General features: G+C 43.6%; 1 protein-coding gene across 4 annotated transcripts in view; it reads left to right on the top strand.

Moving 5' to 3' along the window:
- Iqck (IQ motif containing K) overlaps positions 1-17,321 on the top strand; it is a 165,583-nt gene that overhangs the window by 59,514 nt on the left and 88,748 nt on the right. For all 4 annotated transcript variants that reach the window (XM_008843875.3, XM_029568692.1, XM_008843874.3 and 1 more), the window contains 2 exons: positions 6,026-6,078; positions 6,203-6,280. In XM_008843875.3, coding sequence (XP_008842097.1) covers positions 6,026-6,078; positions 6,203-6,280 — 131 coding nt within the window. The remainder of the gene's footprint in view (positions 1-6,025; positions 6,079-6,202; positions 6,281-17,321) is intronic.

Raw genomic sequence — 17,321 nt, 5'->3', positions numbered from 1 at the left:
AGTATGAATTATAAAAGATTATTTATTTATTTATTTATTTATTTATTTATTTATTTATTTATTTATTTATTTATCTTTTTGAGACAGGGTCTCCTTGTAGCCCCAGCTGTCCTGGAACTCAGTATGTAGACCAGGCTGGCCTTGAACTCACAGAGATCCGCTGCCTTTGCCTCCTGAGTACTGGGATTAAAGGTGTGCGCCACCACGCCCGGCTTATTATTTTTATTTTATGTGTATGCGTGTATTGCCTGCATGTAGGTAAGTACATTGTGTCCTGCAATGACTTCAGAGGACAGACCAGGCTGTCAGATCCCCTGGAACTGGAGTTACAGACAGTTGTTAGCTGCCATGTGGGTGCTGGGATTCGAACCCAGGCCTTCTGCAAGAACAACCAGTATTCTTAACCGCTGAGCCATCTCTCCAGCCCCTTGGGTTTATTTATTTATTTTTTAAAAAAGGGGGCCACAGGTGGTTTGGACTCAGTGAATAACTGTGGTGCAAGCCTGATGACCTGAGTTCAATACCTGGAACCCATGTAAAGGAGAGAACCAGTTCTATAATGTTGTCCTCTGACCTCCAAGTGCACCTGTACACACACACACACACACACACACACACACACACACACACACACCACCCCTTATAAACTTGGCATATAGCTCACTTAGAGTGCTTGCCTGGGTTCCATCCCCAGCACAGAATACTCTGGGCAAGGTGGCACATGCCTCTGGTCCTAGCACTATCCAGGTAGAGGCAGAGGATCAGAAATTCAAGGTCATCCTTGGCTCTATAGCTAATTTAAGCAAGCCCAGACTAAAGAACCTTTCTTTTAAAAAGTGTTTTAATTTTGTGGCTGCCCTGTTGCCTCTGCTTGCATAAAAGTGCACCCTTGTACCTTTGAACAGTCAAGAACTCATTGTATCTGTCCACGTAACATCAGCCCCAGGAGCCTGCGCTTTCTCGATCCTGTGCTTTCATTTTTCTCTCTATTACTTCCTCTCTTATCTCTTCACTCACTGCAACTTTTCATTTGCTTTCCCGTCTCTTTTTCAGCTCCCCAGAAGATAATTTTAAAACTAAACAACAGCTGAACAATACCCCCCTGTTCTGCTTGTCTGGGTATGCAGGGCACGTCCATGCCTGCCCAGAACTAAAGGAAAACACCACCTCTTCCATTTTATTTCTTTGCATCAAAAGTGATTAAATCTGTGTGCATGACCTTCATATATCAGACCATTTGACTATTTTGAAAATCTGTTTAATAGAGTAAGCCAGGCTACATTCCCTGCATAGAATCCTTACCACTAAGCGCTATGACGAATGCCACAGGGACAATGTGTCATTTGTGGGACAAGAGAGAGACACTGCCATCTTACAGTTGCTCAGTTGTTTACATTATTAGGCTGCAATTCATGTTAGTTACATATTTGCATTGTTGTAACAAGTATTTTCTTATTTTGGTGAAAGATGGCTTTTTGTGGGGAGCCTTCTCTTTCAACAACAGACTAAATAAAAAAAAAATTACAGGATTTAGCACTTTTCATTTATTCCCCTGGTTGGCAGAATTCCAGTTTCTTCATAAAAGGATATCAGCATCGTGGTAAAAGACTGCAGATAATCTCTAGCAATTCATGCACTGTTTTTTGGGTTTGTTTTTTTTTTTGTCTTTTTGAGACAGGGTCTCCCTGTAGCCCCAGCTATCCTGGAACTCACTATGTAGACCAGGCTGGCCTTGAACTCACAGAGATCTCCCTGCCTCTGTCTCCTGAGTGCTGGGATTAAAGGTGTGCGCCACCATGCCTGGCAGGCACTGTTGTATTTTATTTACTAACAGCCATGATAAAACTTCCTGTAAAAAACCTTAAGGAACACTTTGCTTTTTAGTGAGCATCAATTTCAAGCAATCTTTTGAACTTTATGTAGGATTATAAAACCCAATTGCCTATTTACAAGTGAAGGAGAAAAAATTAAAACAAGGAAACCTTTTCATGAGAAAATATTGCAGTGGGCTGGGGATGTAACCTAGTTGGTAGAGTGCTTGACGAGCATGCTTGAAATCTGGGTTCAAACCTCAGCATCACATAAACCAGGCATGGTGGCACGCACCTTGTAGTCCCAGTACTCTGTAGGTGGAGACAGGAGGATCAGAAGTTCAAGGTTATCCTTTGCTACATGGCTAGTCCGAGGTCAGCCTGGGACACTCTACTCAGAGAGAGAGAGGGAGAGAGAGAGAGAGAGAGAGAGAGAGAGAGAGAGAGATAGAGAGAAAGAAAATCCTTATCTATCAGTCAACTGTTCCATATAAGACAGCAGGTAGAAAATGTGTGTGCTGTCCTCCAGAGTTTGTAATCTGATAAAGAGACCTGTGGGCCAGTGGTTATGCTAGCTTCTGAGATACTGTGAAGAGGCTGGTCAGGGAAATGTGGGAGAGCCTTCCCTAAGTGGAAGAGACTAAGAATGTTCTGGAAGCCTTCCTGGAGGCATCACAGAATGCATTGGTTAGAGAAGCAAGAAATAGCAGTTAAAACTTTCACTTTTGTTTTTCAAATATTTGTTATTTATTTTTTATTTATTTTTAATGTTTTATTATTTTTATGTGTATGAGTGTATTGCCTGTATGTATGTGAGTGCACCCATGTCATGCAATGCTGCAGAGGTCAGAAGAGGGCTTCAGGTTCCCCTGGAACTGGAGTTAAGGACGGTTCGTAGCCCCCATGTGTGCTGGGAAAATCGAACGGGTCCTCTGCAAGAGTAGTCAGTGCTCTTAATTGCTGAGCCATCTCTCCAGCCCTATTATTTTTATTTTATGTGTATGAGTATATTGCCTGCATGTGTGTAAGTACACTGTGTCGTTCAGTGCCTGCAGTGGTCAGAAGAGGGTGTTGGATCCTCTGAAACTGGAGTTACAGATGGTGGTTAGCTGCCATGTGGGTGCTGGGAATGGAACCTGGGTCCTCTGCAAGAACAGCCAGTGCTCTTAACCACTGAGCTGTCTCTCCAGCCCCCAAACTTTCTCTTTCATTAGCAATCATAAACCTAGTACAGAATGGCTTGATTTAAAAAGGTACTATAGGGTTGGATATATAACTCAGTTGTAGAATGTGTGCCTAGGAAGCACAAGACCCTGAACCCTGGGTTCCATTCCCAACACTACCAATGAAAAAAAAAATATATGATTGCAGATATCAGAGAGGGCCAAGGAATTTGGGCTTCTATAGCAGGCCCAGGGTCTAGTACACTGGTCAGGAGTCTGCCACTGTGGTCTACCCAACAGTGTTAATAGAACCCCAGGTTTGTCTTTACTCCATAACGCTGCTTTTTCAGGAGTGGTTGAGGTTAACTGATTCTGTCTGCAACAGATCTACTTCCAGATGAGGTCACATTCTGAGGTTCTGGGACACTAGCATATGAATTAGGACACTAGCATATGAATTTCAAGGATGCAGTTCAACAATTCCCACCTTTTCCTCCTACTCCTCCTCTTCCTTATCCTCTTCCTCTTCCTCCTGTCTTTTATCCTCCTCATCTTCCTCCTCCTCCTCCTTCCCTTCTTCCTCTTCTTCTTCCTGTTCTTCCTCCTCCTACTCTGTGATTGCCTGCTGATCTGGCCTGTTGGCTGAACCCAGCTGTAGGGTAAGGGATCCTGATTGATGTGATCTTAAAACCAGCCTCCTTCCCAGAGCAGGGAAGGGCAGGGCTGATCTGGAGGAACAAAGGAAATTTCCAGAGTGCTTAGTATGGGAAGGCCATGTGACAACCAGCACCTCTAGACTGCCTTGATTCTTTAGCCTCTGCTTATAGAAGGGGGAGTTCTGACTTTTCTTGAGGAGATGTGACAAATGTCTGTTTATCCCAGATAGGGCACTGATGGCCATCAGCTGAAGAAAGGATTCTCCCAACACACACCCAGTCTAGCTTGGCAAAAATTCATTCGTTGAGGTTGCTCACAGGAGCATGGATGGCTGCATCATTGAAAAGCCCACCCCATCATGAACAATGACTCATAAGAGCTGCATCCCTGGTACCCCCTGCTCTACTTCTAGGCAGCTCTGCTAGTGAGAGTCTCCCTTCCCCAGCAGTCCTTATTGCTTTCACTTTTGGGAGAGACTTTGTGAGTCTTGTAAGTTTCAGGAGCTTCCTAATACTTGTGAGGTTGTCTTACTTCCTGAGTCTTCCTGAGTCTTTTTTTTTTTTTTTTATGTATATGAGTGTTTTGCCTGCTTGTATGTAAGTGCACTATGTGTGCAGTGCCCACAGAGGCCAGAAGAGGGTGTCAGATCCTCTAGATGTTACGGATGGTTGTGAGCTGCCAGGTGGGTGCTAAGACTCAAACCTGGGTCCTCTGGAAGAATAGCAAATGTTTTAACTGCTGAGCCATCTCACCAGCCCCATGAGGTTTTTTTTTTTTCCTCATCTTTTTGAGACAGGGTCTTCCTGTAGCTCCATCTGGCCTGGAACTTGCTGTGTAGACAAGGCTGGCCTTAAACTCACAGAGATTTTTCCTGCCTCTGCCTCCTGTGTGCTGGGACTAAAGGTGTACACCACCATGCCTGGCTATGAGATTTTCTTTTTTAAAAAAATATTTTATTCATTTTTATTTCATGTGTATGAGTGTATTGCCTGCATGTATGTAAGTGCACCTGTGTCATACAATGCCCATGGAGGTCAGAAGAGAGTGTTGGAGTCCCCTAGAACTGGAGTTATGGGGGGTTGTTACCCACCATGTGGGTGCTGGGAATTGAACCCAGGTCTTCTGCAAGAACAGCCACTATTCTTAACCACTGAGCCATCTCTCCAACCTTGAGTTTTTTGTTCTTTTTTTAAGAATCATTTTTTATGTGTAGGTGTGTGTGTCTCTGTGTGTATGCCATGTGCATGTAGTACCCCATGGAGACCAGAAGAGGGCATCAGATCCCCTGGAGCTGGAATTCCAGGTGGTTATGAGCCACCTGATGTGCTCGGAACTGAACTCTGGGTGAGATGGCTCAGTGGTTAATTGGATGACTCATAATTGGCTGTAACTCCAGCTCCAGAGGATCCGATGTCCTTTTATGTCCTCCATGGGCACCTGTTCACATGTATGCACTTGCACACACATACACATACACACACAAATAAAACTCTCTTGACTGTGATCACTTCTGTCTTAAAAGGTAGAACTATACCACGTATCATTTGTGACCCAGGAGCCTAGGAAATAGCTTTTGGCTGAATTGATAGCCCTGTAGAAGCAGTCAGGTTTTTGCTAATAAAGATGGGCTTGGAGGATGGATTTTAAGTGCCTGGCTAGCCACACCAGTGGCAGTTACATGCCTGGCTTCTACCTTTGGATGCTTTCAATTTTTACCTTTATGCTTTGTTTTCTACATTTAAAGATGGTACCAGACCTGAAGTCCTGCTGTTCTAGGGGTTTGAGTAGACTTAGGAAAGCAATAAACAGGACACAGCCATGAGTCCCATGTTTCAGTCAAGGGACCAACAGCCAAGCACACAGAATGATGATGGTCCCATAAGATCACTTACCTAGTGGGAACTGCTTAGTTTGTGTAAGTACACTGATGTTTAGTCATGACAAAAATCACCTAGCGACATGATTCCCAGAATGCATTCCACTTATCCCCTCCTTAAGTCACATATGACTCATGGAAGAGAACTGTGGTCTAAATAATAAAAGTGTTCCCAGACAGCTCCAGAAATTCTTTCCAGTTAGCTCCTGGCAAATGTGAACCATAAAATCGCCTGTGGGCAAACATCAGGGAAGCATGTAGTAAGCGCCTACTGGGTACACTGTGTTTTGTTTTACCAACTGTCAGAGCATGCTGTATCCAAAGCTGAACAGAGAAATGCCTTCAGATTTCCTGATGTCCTATTCATTCTCTTTCAAGTCCTATTCGTTGCTGTACTTAGAAACTTCATAATGAACCCGTTTATTTCATCTATGTCTAACCAATTCTTCTCTCTCCCTTTATGCTCCTCAGACACGTGGTTAAAGCGAGACTATAATTTAATTCTCTTCTCTCTTTAGAGGAAAAGAACCAAATTCATTGCCTGTGATTTTTTGACTGAGTGGTTGTACAAGTAAGTTGTTGAATATTCAGTGACCTTGAGGATTAGATTGTGTTAATTTTCGATAGAAGAGCAACAACTAACTTGAATTCTCACATTTTGTTTTCTTGTCAATCAAACGTGGTGATGTGACCAGCCAGAATCCAAAGAGGATAGGGGAGCCCTTCACAGAATTCTTCTCTATTCCGTTTGTGGAGGAATGGCTAAAGCACCAGTAAGTTTGAATAATTTATTTCTCATCTCTTTTCTCCTTATGTGTATATGGGTTTAATGTGCATGCATATGTATGCATGTGAAAACCTAGGCCTGATGGTGAGACTCTTACTGGATCACTCTCCATCTTGTTCATTGAGACAGGGTCTCTCAATTGAACCCAGAACTGCTGATGTGACTTCTCTGGCTAGCCATCTTGCTCTGAGGATCTCGTCTCTGCCTTCTGAGCAACAGAATTACAGATAGCTTCCGTGTCCACCCAGCATTTATATGGGTTGTGAGGATCCCAACTCTGGTCCTCATGTTTGCCTGCCTTTAACCAGTGATGACTTTTTTTACTTTAAGGGCATTAACTCCGTGCTCCATCTAGGATCCCAGCTCAGTGATTGGGACTTTTTGTTACTGGTTTTTGTAGCACAGGCTAGGCTCATCCTACCCATGCTAGGCTCATCCTACCCATTCCAGTAACAGTTCAGAAATAACTTAGGAAACAAGTTCTTATCCTAAATAATTTGTCTTTCTAGTCTGTTTCTCTTTGTCTCTCTCTGATAGTGAGGGCTGAACTGAATGTGCTTGAATATGTGAGATAATAGACACTTTACCAACTGAACTGCAATCCCCAGCCTCTGCTGTTTGTGACAAGGAAGTCTCACTGTGTTGCCCAGGCAGTCTCTGTCAAGCTCAAGTGGCTCTCTGCCCTTAGCCTCTCTTCTCTCTCTGAGGGTCTTTGTGTCTCAAGAACGGTGACCACATTTTTCTATTAATTTTTAGTAATATTCATCAGTCCTCCATTTTCAATATTACTACATAACAGAGTTAAAAAAACTCTCTTTGACCATTCAAATCTAGATCTCCCCTCAGGGTGGTAAGCTCTCCTTCCACTAGGATCCCAAGGATCAAACTCAGGTCATCACGCTTGGCGGGAGGCACTTTTACCCACTAAGCCATCTTGGCAGCCCTCAAGTCATATATTTTTAATAATTTTTAAATTATTTATATGTATCTATGTATGTGGGGGTACATATTTGTATGGGTGCCTGTGGAGGCCAGAGGTCAGTGTCAGGTTGCTTCCTTCATTGTTTTCACCTTATTTTTTAAAAGAGAAAATGGTCTCTCACCAAACCTGGAGCTCCCCAGCTGGCTAGACTCGCTAGCCAAAAAGTTCTGGGGATTTACCTGTGTCTGCCTCTCCAGTGCTAGGATTACAGGTGTGCACCAATCATGCCTGGCTCTTAGGTGGGTGCTAGAAACACAAAGTCAGTGTCTTCATGCTTGCATGGTCAACACTTTACCACCTGCCATCTCCACCCCACAAGTCACATTTTAAACAAATTCAGAGACCTTAGATTAGACTTTTAGACCTCAGTGTCATATCTTTTGTGTAAATCTACTCTTAAAGAATATTTAGTTCAGTCAGGCATGGTGGTGCATGCCTTTAATCATATTATGGAAAAATCACAGATCACCAGCCAAAGTCAGGTGAGGAGAGGGAGTTTAATAATTTTATGCTAGTGGACTGAGCCGCAGATCCTTCCATAAGGGAGTCAGTGACCCCTTCCAGTTTTGAGAGGTTTTTATGTTCATATGTGAGGAATGCAAGCAAAAGGCAAAACAGCACATAGGTGACAAGTAAAAACGTACATGTGATAATTAAGCAAGGTAGCATATGGCCTGGGGGGGGCACACGACACGTAGGATGGGACTTCTGCTCACCTCCCTCATACCTATCTCTTATCTCAGAGATTTCCCTGCTGAGTTCTTAATTACCACCACATTGCAAAATTTTTCTATTTCCATAATAATCCCAGAACTTGGGAGGCAGAGGCAGGCGGATCTCTGAGTTCAAGTCCAGCTTGGTTTACATAGGGAGTTCCAGGCCAGCTGGAGCTACAGGGAGACCCTGTCTCAAAAAGATGGAAAAAGGGCTGGAGAGAGGTTCAGCAGTTAAGAGCACTGACTGCTCTTGCAGAGGACCTGGATTTGAGTCCCAGCAGCCACATGGTGGCTAACAACCATCCATAGCTCCAGTTGCAAGGGATTCAACACCCTCTTCCTACCTCCACAGGCACTGCATGACATAGGTGCACTTACACACATGCAGGTAATACACTCATACACTAAAATAGAAGTAATAATTTTTTAAAAAAAGAATGATAGAATGCATGAAATCCAGTGGTGAGGGGTGGGCTATGGGAGGGGGCCAGTGGGGAAGGGGGAATAAAGATGATTAAGGTGTTCTGTATGAAATACACATAAATTCAATAAAAAATTATTTTTGAGAGTTCACGGTGACAGGAGTACAGTCTTGGGAAAACCATTTTTCTTTATTTAGCTTTTAAACCTGTGGGGAGCCTGGAGGCTAGGACTGTTGTTCAGAGGTAGAATACTCATCTAATATGCTCAAGGCTCTGTGTTCCATCTCTAGCAACACACACACACACACACACACATGTGCACTCGCCTCTCTGCTTAAGTGTGCCCACTATGAACTGTGAAACAGAGGGCCTGTAGTTCATTGAGAAGACCATATATTTTTTCCTAAGATGAGGTTTCCATTCCCCAAGTTGCTGTTTTGCTCTGAAAATGAAGCATTTTCCCACTTGTGCTAACCAATTAATGAATGAAAAGGAATCTTAAGAGGGCTTCTCTACATGAGAACCTCTCAAATCTCAGTCACTTATTGCTCATGAGAATCCCCCCCACAGCTCACAGAAACACTCTCAGAAGCTAGAGCAGTGACCACTCTAGCAGACCGCAGAGTGACACAGAACCCTGGCTCTCCCTGGTTTTGTAGTCTGTGCGTCCCTTACCTTTCAAAGAGCCTAGGAGCGTGATAAAGATGAAAATACTAATTACTAATCTAGTTCACTTGATGCAATAAATACCTATGGAATATCTACCCACTGTAACACATAGAGCTTAGTGTTGAGTGAAAACCAGAAATGAATAAATTATGGCTCCAGCCCTAGAGGTGAGAGACGTGTTTACAAGGAGCTGTAGTTTGTGTAGTGAGTGTTGTAATTTAGTGTTAACAAAGCACTAAAGGGAAGTGGTGAAGCAGAGACCCTTTCACAGCTTGCCTCCTAGGCGGGCCTGGAGCCGGCCCAGTTGGCACGGCTGCTGGCTGCTCCGCTGGGTCGAGTCCAGACTGGCTTTGAGAGCTTAGGTGTAGTGTTCATCTCGAGGGTACCCTTGAGCAGGAAGCCAGAAGAGTAAGTGGGATCAGAAGACCTTAAGGGCACCAGGGCAGGTGCTGGAAAACAATTTTTAACCCGGTTTTACCAACCTCAGCTCCATGGGGGATGTTCTGTGCATTGTAGGGTTGGCAGTATGGCTGCCTTCTCCCCATCAGATGCCAGGGGCACCCCCTAATAGTTGGAGCATTCCAGAATGTCTGAAGACTGGCAAATGTCTCAAAGCTGGGGGATGGCTATGTAGTGACACACACTTTTAATCCTAGTATTCAGCAGCAGAGGCAGGTGAATCCCTGTGAGATGGAGGCCAGCCTGGTCTACATAGTGAGTTCCAGGACAGCTGGGGCTACATGGAGACCCTGTCTCAAAACAAAACAGTAACCCCAAACAAATGCTTTGCTGAGCATGGTGGTGTACACATTTAATTCCAGCACTTAGGGGGCAGAGGCAGGCAGATCTCTGTGAAATTGAGGCCAGCCTCGTCTAGTTCCAGGTTAGCTGGGGCTACTGGGAGACCTTCTCTCAAACCAAACACATACATACACAGACACACACACATACACCAAAAATAAATAAATAAATAAAACAAAAACCTAGAGATGAGGCATGTTGCTCTCAGTTGAGAACTTCTAGTATGATCTAGTGGTTTTTCTACTCTGGATACATTTTTTTCTTTTAAATATTTTATTATTATTTTAATTTTATATGTGAGAGTGTATTGCCTGCATGTAGGTAAGTACACCCATGTCATGCAATGCCTGAGGAGGTCAGAAGAGGCCATCGGATCCCCTGGGACTAGAGTTACGGACAGTTGTTAGCTGCCATGTGGGTGCTGGACTTCAAACCCGGGTCTTCTGCAAGAACAACCAGTGTTCTTAACTGCTGAGCCGTCTCTCCAGCCCTGGATACATTTTTTAAATCATCTGTAGAACTTTGGGAAACTCTTGGTACCCCACTTCCCTTAAGACCTCTTAAATCCAAATTTTCAATATGGCTTCCTTTGTGTTTTGGTTATTTTTTGTGTTTTTTTTGTTTTTTGAGGCTGGCCTCAAGCTTTCGATCCTTTCGCCTCAGCCCCAAATAGGGAATGTACGCATGTACCACCACACCTGGCTTCCTGGGTGGTTTTAAAGTATAGTGGAGCTTAAAGATACAGATTGGAGATAAATGGTGAGACTGCCAGGGGTGGGTAGGTGTGTGTGTGTGTGTGTGTGTGTGTGTACATGAATGTGAGTGTCTGTGTGTCCATGTGTATGTATATGTATGGAGGCTAGTGCAGAACTTCGGGTATCTTCCTCTATTGCTCTCTACTTTATCACCTTGAGACATTCTGACCCTGAACTAGAAGTTCTCAGTTTTGACTAGACTGGCTGACCAGAAATCTCTCAGGACCCCCTCTCTCTGCCCACCAGTGCTGGCATGCACAACCATATCCAGCTTTTTTATATGGGTGCTGGGGATTTGAGCTCAGGTCCTCGTCCTTGCAGAGCAAAAGCTCTTGCCTACTGAGCCATCTCCTCAGCTCCCCATACGAGGTACCTCAATGGTTTTTTTTTTTTAAGGAAGCCAAATATAAACCAGTACTTCAGGCAGTGTTTGGTTGGAGTTAAGGCCCTGAACTTTGAGAATAGGCCAACCCATGTTCAGACCTCTACCCCACCACTTATTAATTGTATGAACTTAGGCAGATGTTTTTTCTGTCTATTACTATGTAACAAATGGCCCCCAAACTTGGTGATTTAAAGCACTAACTCTGAGGCTAAGGAGTTCCTCAGTGAAAGCCATGGTGGGGAGGGGTGTTCAGAGCCTCCTTCCAGGTTGAGGTCATAGTATCACAGTGGCTACTGTAACCTGAACACTGGCCTGCGCTGCGTGTCCTGTTTTCAAGATGGTATACACACAGGGCCTGAGTGCTGTGTGGAGACCTTGGCTCTTCCCCATATGAGCCTTTCCCTTGAAAGTCTGCTTGAATGTTCTTGTGACATGGAGATTGCCATCCTTTGGCAAAGGAGGAAGTGGCAGTACTAGGTTTTTTGTCTGGGGCTTGAAAATCAGACACCTCCATTTTCACCATATTCTATAGGAAGCAAGTTTCTAAGTATAGATTCAGAGAGAGAATAATTATGAAAGGAAGACTATCAAAGAAAGAATATGAGCCTGTTTTAAAAGCCCCTCTCTAAGCTTCCTTTCTATGTTGGAATTGCAGATGCACGTGTTGAATTGCAATTTGCACGAGTGGTTTGTGTGTGCCTGCATATATGCATGTTCACATGTATGGGGGTGCACATGTATGCATATGCTTGTGGAAGCCGGAGATTGATGTTATATGTCTTCCTCAGTCTCCACCTTATATTTGGGTGCAGGGTGTCTTACCTGAACTGATAGCTCTATAGCTTGTGGATTTGGGTAGTCTAGCCAGCAAGCTTGCTCCAGGGATCCCCTATATCCACCTCCAAGTGCTGAGATTGCAGGCAGACTGCCATGCCCACCCAGAGTTTTTGTGGTATTGGAGTTCTGAACTCCTGTCCTTGTAATTGGATTGCAATTTACCCACTGTTCTAGTTAGTTTTCACTGTGAATTTGACACACCCTGGTGTCACCTGGGAAGACTGACCTGTGGGACATTGTCTTGATTGCTAAATGATGGGGAGGGCCCAGCCCACTATGGGTGGTCCATCCCTAGGCAAGCGGACCTGTGCTGTATGAGAAAGCTAGGGGAGCATAAACGAGGGAGTGAGCCAGCAAGCAACATTTCTCCATGATTTCTGCTTCAAGGTCCTACCTTGCATTCCTACTCTGACTTCCCTCAGTGATGGCTTGTGACCTGGAAGTTGTAAGCTAAAATAAATCTTTTCATCCCCTAAGTTGCTTTATCATAACCACAGAAAGCTAACTAGAACAGTTACTGAGCCATCTCCCTAACCCTCGTTGATGAATGATTTTCACTGACTGTATTTTATTTTTACATCACCATAAAGTAAAAATCAAGCCACTCTTAGTCAGGAACCTCTACACATGGTAAATGGATTTACAGCTCTTGTTGCCATTGTAGGTCATTGTGGATTCATGAAGGGAACAATGGAAAAAGGTATTCCAGGTCAAAGATCCAAAGGCAGGAGAAGGCTCCCAGACAGTGTGAGGTCACAGGGAAGGGAATGGGGATAGACCAGATGGAGGCAGTGGCTAGATCATGGGTTTTGCTTTCACCATCTTGTAATGGGAGGGAGCATTCAAAGGGTTTGAGCAGAGGTATGAGATCAGCCTCTTTGGGCTTGAGGCTTCCTGAGACAAAGCAGAGGCTATGTGAGGTGAGAGTGGGAGATGCCGGAGCTGGTTTCACTGCTGTGGTTGCATCTACCAGGTACTTAGTTAAGGTGATGGGAGTGGAAAGTTGGGACATGGGAAGGTTAGGGTGGATGTGTGACACAAGTAAGTTTAGTGTTAGAAAGAGTGTTTCTGGCAAGATAGGATTTTCTCCTACCATGGTGGGCACTGTCATGCTGGGGGTATATTCTTGAGGTTCCAAAAGCATCTGCTGAAAGGGAGGCCCAGGCAGGTTTTGGAGGCTGATGGGGTGGGATGAGGGTTGCAGCATCTGGTCTAAGAAATCAACCAGGCATGAACAGCACCAGCTGAATGAATGGCCTGGGTCTATGGTGCATATAAACAGCCTGCTTACATGATTGTCAATACCAACCCTCTGCAACCCTGGAAATCAGGTAGCAAGAATAGATGGTTGGTAGAGTTTTCAGGATTGAAAACTAGCAAAGCTGCTATTAGAAAAAGCTCCCGCTGGGCCCAGGGCAGCCTAGATTCTGGTGAAAGCCTTATTACCTTTTCTAAAAATATCTTACAGTTTTTCTCATACATTACCATATCTTCTGAGTTAACACCTTAACAACCTTTTTTTCCTTTAAAATTTTTTTGTATGTGCACATGTATGTGCATATCTGTATATCTATGTGGATGCACACTTCCCACAGTGTGTGTGTGTGTGTGTGTGTGTGTATGTGTGTGTGTGTGAAGGTCAGAGAACAGCTTGTAGGAGTCAATTCTGTTCTTCCACTCTGGGGATCCTGGGGATCAAATTCAGTTCATGAGACTGGCGACAGCACCTTTCCCTGCTGAGCCATCTTGCCATCCTTTTAAATTTTTTGTTATCTTAAAGTAATGGCCTTCATTACATCTTTTTCATACATATATGTCAGTGTACTTCATGCATGCAAGGCCAGCACACTGCTAACTCAGCTGCATCCCTAGCCCTGATTCTTCTCAGATGCATGTTTTTGGTTCCTTTGGGTGGCTGTAATTGTATGGGTTTATTTTGGGACTGTCTGTTCTATTCTATTTGTCTATATGTCTATGCAACAACCTATTTTTAAATATTTATTTTTATTATTTTAAATTATGTGTGTGTCTGTGTGTCTGTGTGTGGGTATGTGCATGTGAGTATAGGTGTCCTCCAAGGCTAGAGGCATCAGATCCCTGGAGCTTGAGTTACAGGCAATTGTGGGTCACCTGATATAGATTCTGGGAGCTAACTTGGGTCCTCTGGAAGGGTCCACTGAGCCATCTCTCCAGCCCAACAAATTTTTTTGGAGGGGGGGAGTCTTTTTGAGACAGGGTCTCCCTGTAGCCCCAGCTGTCCTGGAACTCACTATGTAGACCAGGCTGGCCTTGAACTCACAGAGATCGGACTGCCTCTGCCTCCCGAGTGCTGGGATTAAAGCCGTGCGCCACCACACCCAACAAGCTCCAACAAAAGTTTTAAGAAGAGAAAGAAACACTATGTTATGTATTCACATTGATAGTCAGAGATGTACCAAACCCAGACACACTACAGTGAGGATAGTGGGATTCATATTAGAATCAAGAGTGTATGAGTTTTTAACCAGGTGTGGTGGCACACAGTGTAATCCCAGCACTGAGGAGACTGAGGCAGGAGGATCAAGAGTTTGAGACCAGCATGAGCTGCATAGTGAGACCAAGCTATGTGTGAAAATACGGAGAGAGAGTAAGGCAGGAGGGTTATGGGTTCACAGACAGACTGGAACACAGTAAGACCCTGCTCAAAAAAAATGCGGGGGGGAACCATTGGAAGTTGAAATGTTTAATAGGTTAATAAGATAAGGAATTACTGTTATTCTATTTATAGTATGATAATGACTTCATAATCACAATTTTATTTTTTATATATTTTTTATTGTTTTTATTTTATGTGTATGAGTGTATTGCCTGCATGTATGTGAGTGCACCTGTGTCATGCAATGCCGCGGAGGTCAGAAGAGGGCTTCGGATTCCCCTGGAACTGGAGTTGAGGACTGTTCGTAGCTGCCATGTGGACGCTGGGAATTGAACCCAGGTCCTCTGCAAGAGCAGTTAGTGCTCTTAATTGCTGAGCCATCTCTCCAGCCCCCATAATCACAATTTTAAAAGAGAAACATGCTGAAATATTTATGTATGAAATCATATATTATGGCATGGGATGTAGCTCGATGGTATAGTACTTGCCTAGTATGTATGAGGACCTGGGTTTGAACCCGGTACTCAAAAGAAATTACAAGGATGGGGTCCAGAAGTTGCCCTCAGGTTATTGATACAGAGTTAAATCTCTGGTGAGGGCCTCCCTGGTGTCACATCAAGGGGGGAAGAGATCACAGTATCAAATTGGAAAACAAAGAGGACTGGGGTTCCACAGTGCTTGGGAGGGTATAACCTCCAACTGACCAAAGAATATCCCACTGATCCCCACCTTGAAAGTCTCACTATGTCTCAATACCATGGATACGTGAACCTTTCAGGAAGTCATTCAGACCATACCCAAACTGTGGCAGAAGTTTATGGTCAGATCAGAATTTGTGAATTGAGATGGGAGGCCATGGTGTCTTTGGTGTGGATGATGATGCAGAAGCTGACAAGGCTGGTCCAGATCATTGAGGAGAAGGGCAGAGAGTCAAATCCCAAAGCTGTTGTGGGAGGTATAAGAATGTTCTAGAAGTCAAAGAAGTGGTAGTGTAATTGTAGTATAGTGATGGGGACCAGGTCTTTGAACCACAGTTCTGCATTCTAAACCAACTCCACCACTTCCAGCTGTGTGGTATTGGATAAAAATGACTTAGTCTCTCAGAGCCTCAGTTTTTCCATCTGTAAAACAGTTTTCCAGTTGAATGAAGCTCCCTCTGTTGATGCTGCCTGTCAAGGGAGAACCTTCTACCAACAGTGGCCCATAACAACAAGCATGTCCATGTGTCCAATCTATTCGAATGGAGTTATTTTATATATGTATTCAGTGGTTCAACTAATAGTTATTGAATGCTCAATGTATCTTAAAATTACAGAGTAGACCTGCATAAGCAGGCTACTTAGTACTCACAGAATTCCTGCCCTGTGTTTTGGAGCAATAAACAGACAGGCATGACTCCATCTTCATGGACAGACAAATATTGTGTACAATTGGATTAAACTATATATGTAGTTAGTTTATACTAACTCAATACTTTACTGTTGGTGTGGCCAGAGAGAATGAATAAGAAAGTTTTTTGTTCTTGTTTGTTCTGGTTTGGCTTTGAGACAGAGTCTCATGTAGTCTAGGCTGGCCACAAACTTGCTACATAACCAAGAAGGACCCAGAACTTCTGATCCTCCTGCCTTCACCTTCTGTGTGCTAGGATGACAGGCATTAGCCACCATTGCCTGGTTTTATGCAGTGCTGGATTTAGAACCCAGAGCTCTGTGTATGCTAGACAAACATTCTACCAATTAAGCTGTCTCCAGCGCCAAGAAATTTTAAACTGCAAGTAATTCTTGCCATACCACCCTGGAGGTGAAGCATGAAACAGGACAAATGACTCAGCTCTTTCTTTAGCTGTTCTCAAATTTGTGTGTCCTACCCAATGAGCAGCTCATGTGGAGCCAGCTTCCCTCTGCCTGCCTGTCTACATATATCTGCATGCTCAAGGTTCCCAGCCAGTCAGCAGCAGAGGCAGGACTTGAACCTGGACAGCCTGGCTCCAGTCAGCTGGACAAGAGCACAGTTCACATCTGTACTGCCTCACCTATCACCTGGCACTTAAAATCATCAGAACTGAAAGACTGGGAGAAAATGGACTGCATGAAGGATGTCATCCATGTATATGGGTCATTTAAGGAATTTTAAGTGGGTGATCGAACTAAATGAGATTGCCTTCATGTCCTAATATGCAACGCTTGCATGGATCACATTTGCTAGCCCTTTCTGCCCCCAGTAAGCCCATCTACCAGCCTTTTTGTTTTAATATACCTACATTTAAATTTTTTAAATTAATTATTTTTTATTTTATGTGCAGGAGTGTTTTACCTGCATGTATGTAAGTACAGCATGTGTGGGTGTCCAATGCCCATGGAAGCCAGAAGAAGATGTCAGGACTGGAACTGGTGTTAATGATGGTTGTTAACTGCCATGTGGATGCTGAGAACTGAACCTGGGTCCTCTGCAAGAGCAACCAGTGCTCTCAACCACTGAGCCATCTCTCTCACCCCATGACTGCATTTTTTTAATAATCAAAGACATTTACAATTCTTAAAATATACTCTTTAAGTTCATAAAATTATAACTAGAATTGATCATGAATAAAATATGCATCTTTATGAAATAAACTATAGAGTGAAAGAAAATGTTCCAAATCAAGGATCATTATGGAATTAATAACTCGACCTAAAGAGTCTTTCAAAGGATGCTTCATTCCAACATGGATGACTTCAATTTTTTCCCACTTCTTAAAAAAATTTATTTATTTATTTATTTATTTATTTATTTATTTATTTATTTATTTTATGTGTATGCGTATATTGCCTGCATGTAGGTAAGTG

Source organism: Nannospalax galili, unplaced genomic scaffold (genome assembly GCF_000622305.1).
Source record: "Nannospalax galili isolate Female #2095 unplaced genomic scaffold, S.galili_v1.0 scaffold381, whole genome shotgun sequence".
Taxonomy (NCBI): domain Eukaryota; kingdom Metazoa; phylum Chordata; class Mammalia; order Rodentia; family Spalacidae; genus Nannospalax; species Nannospalax galili.
Note: the sequence above shows the minus strand (reverse complement) of the source record. Positions and strands in the feature narration are given on the sequence as shown.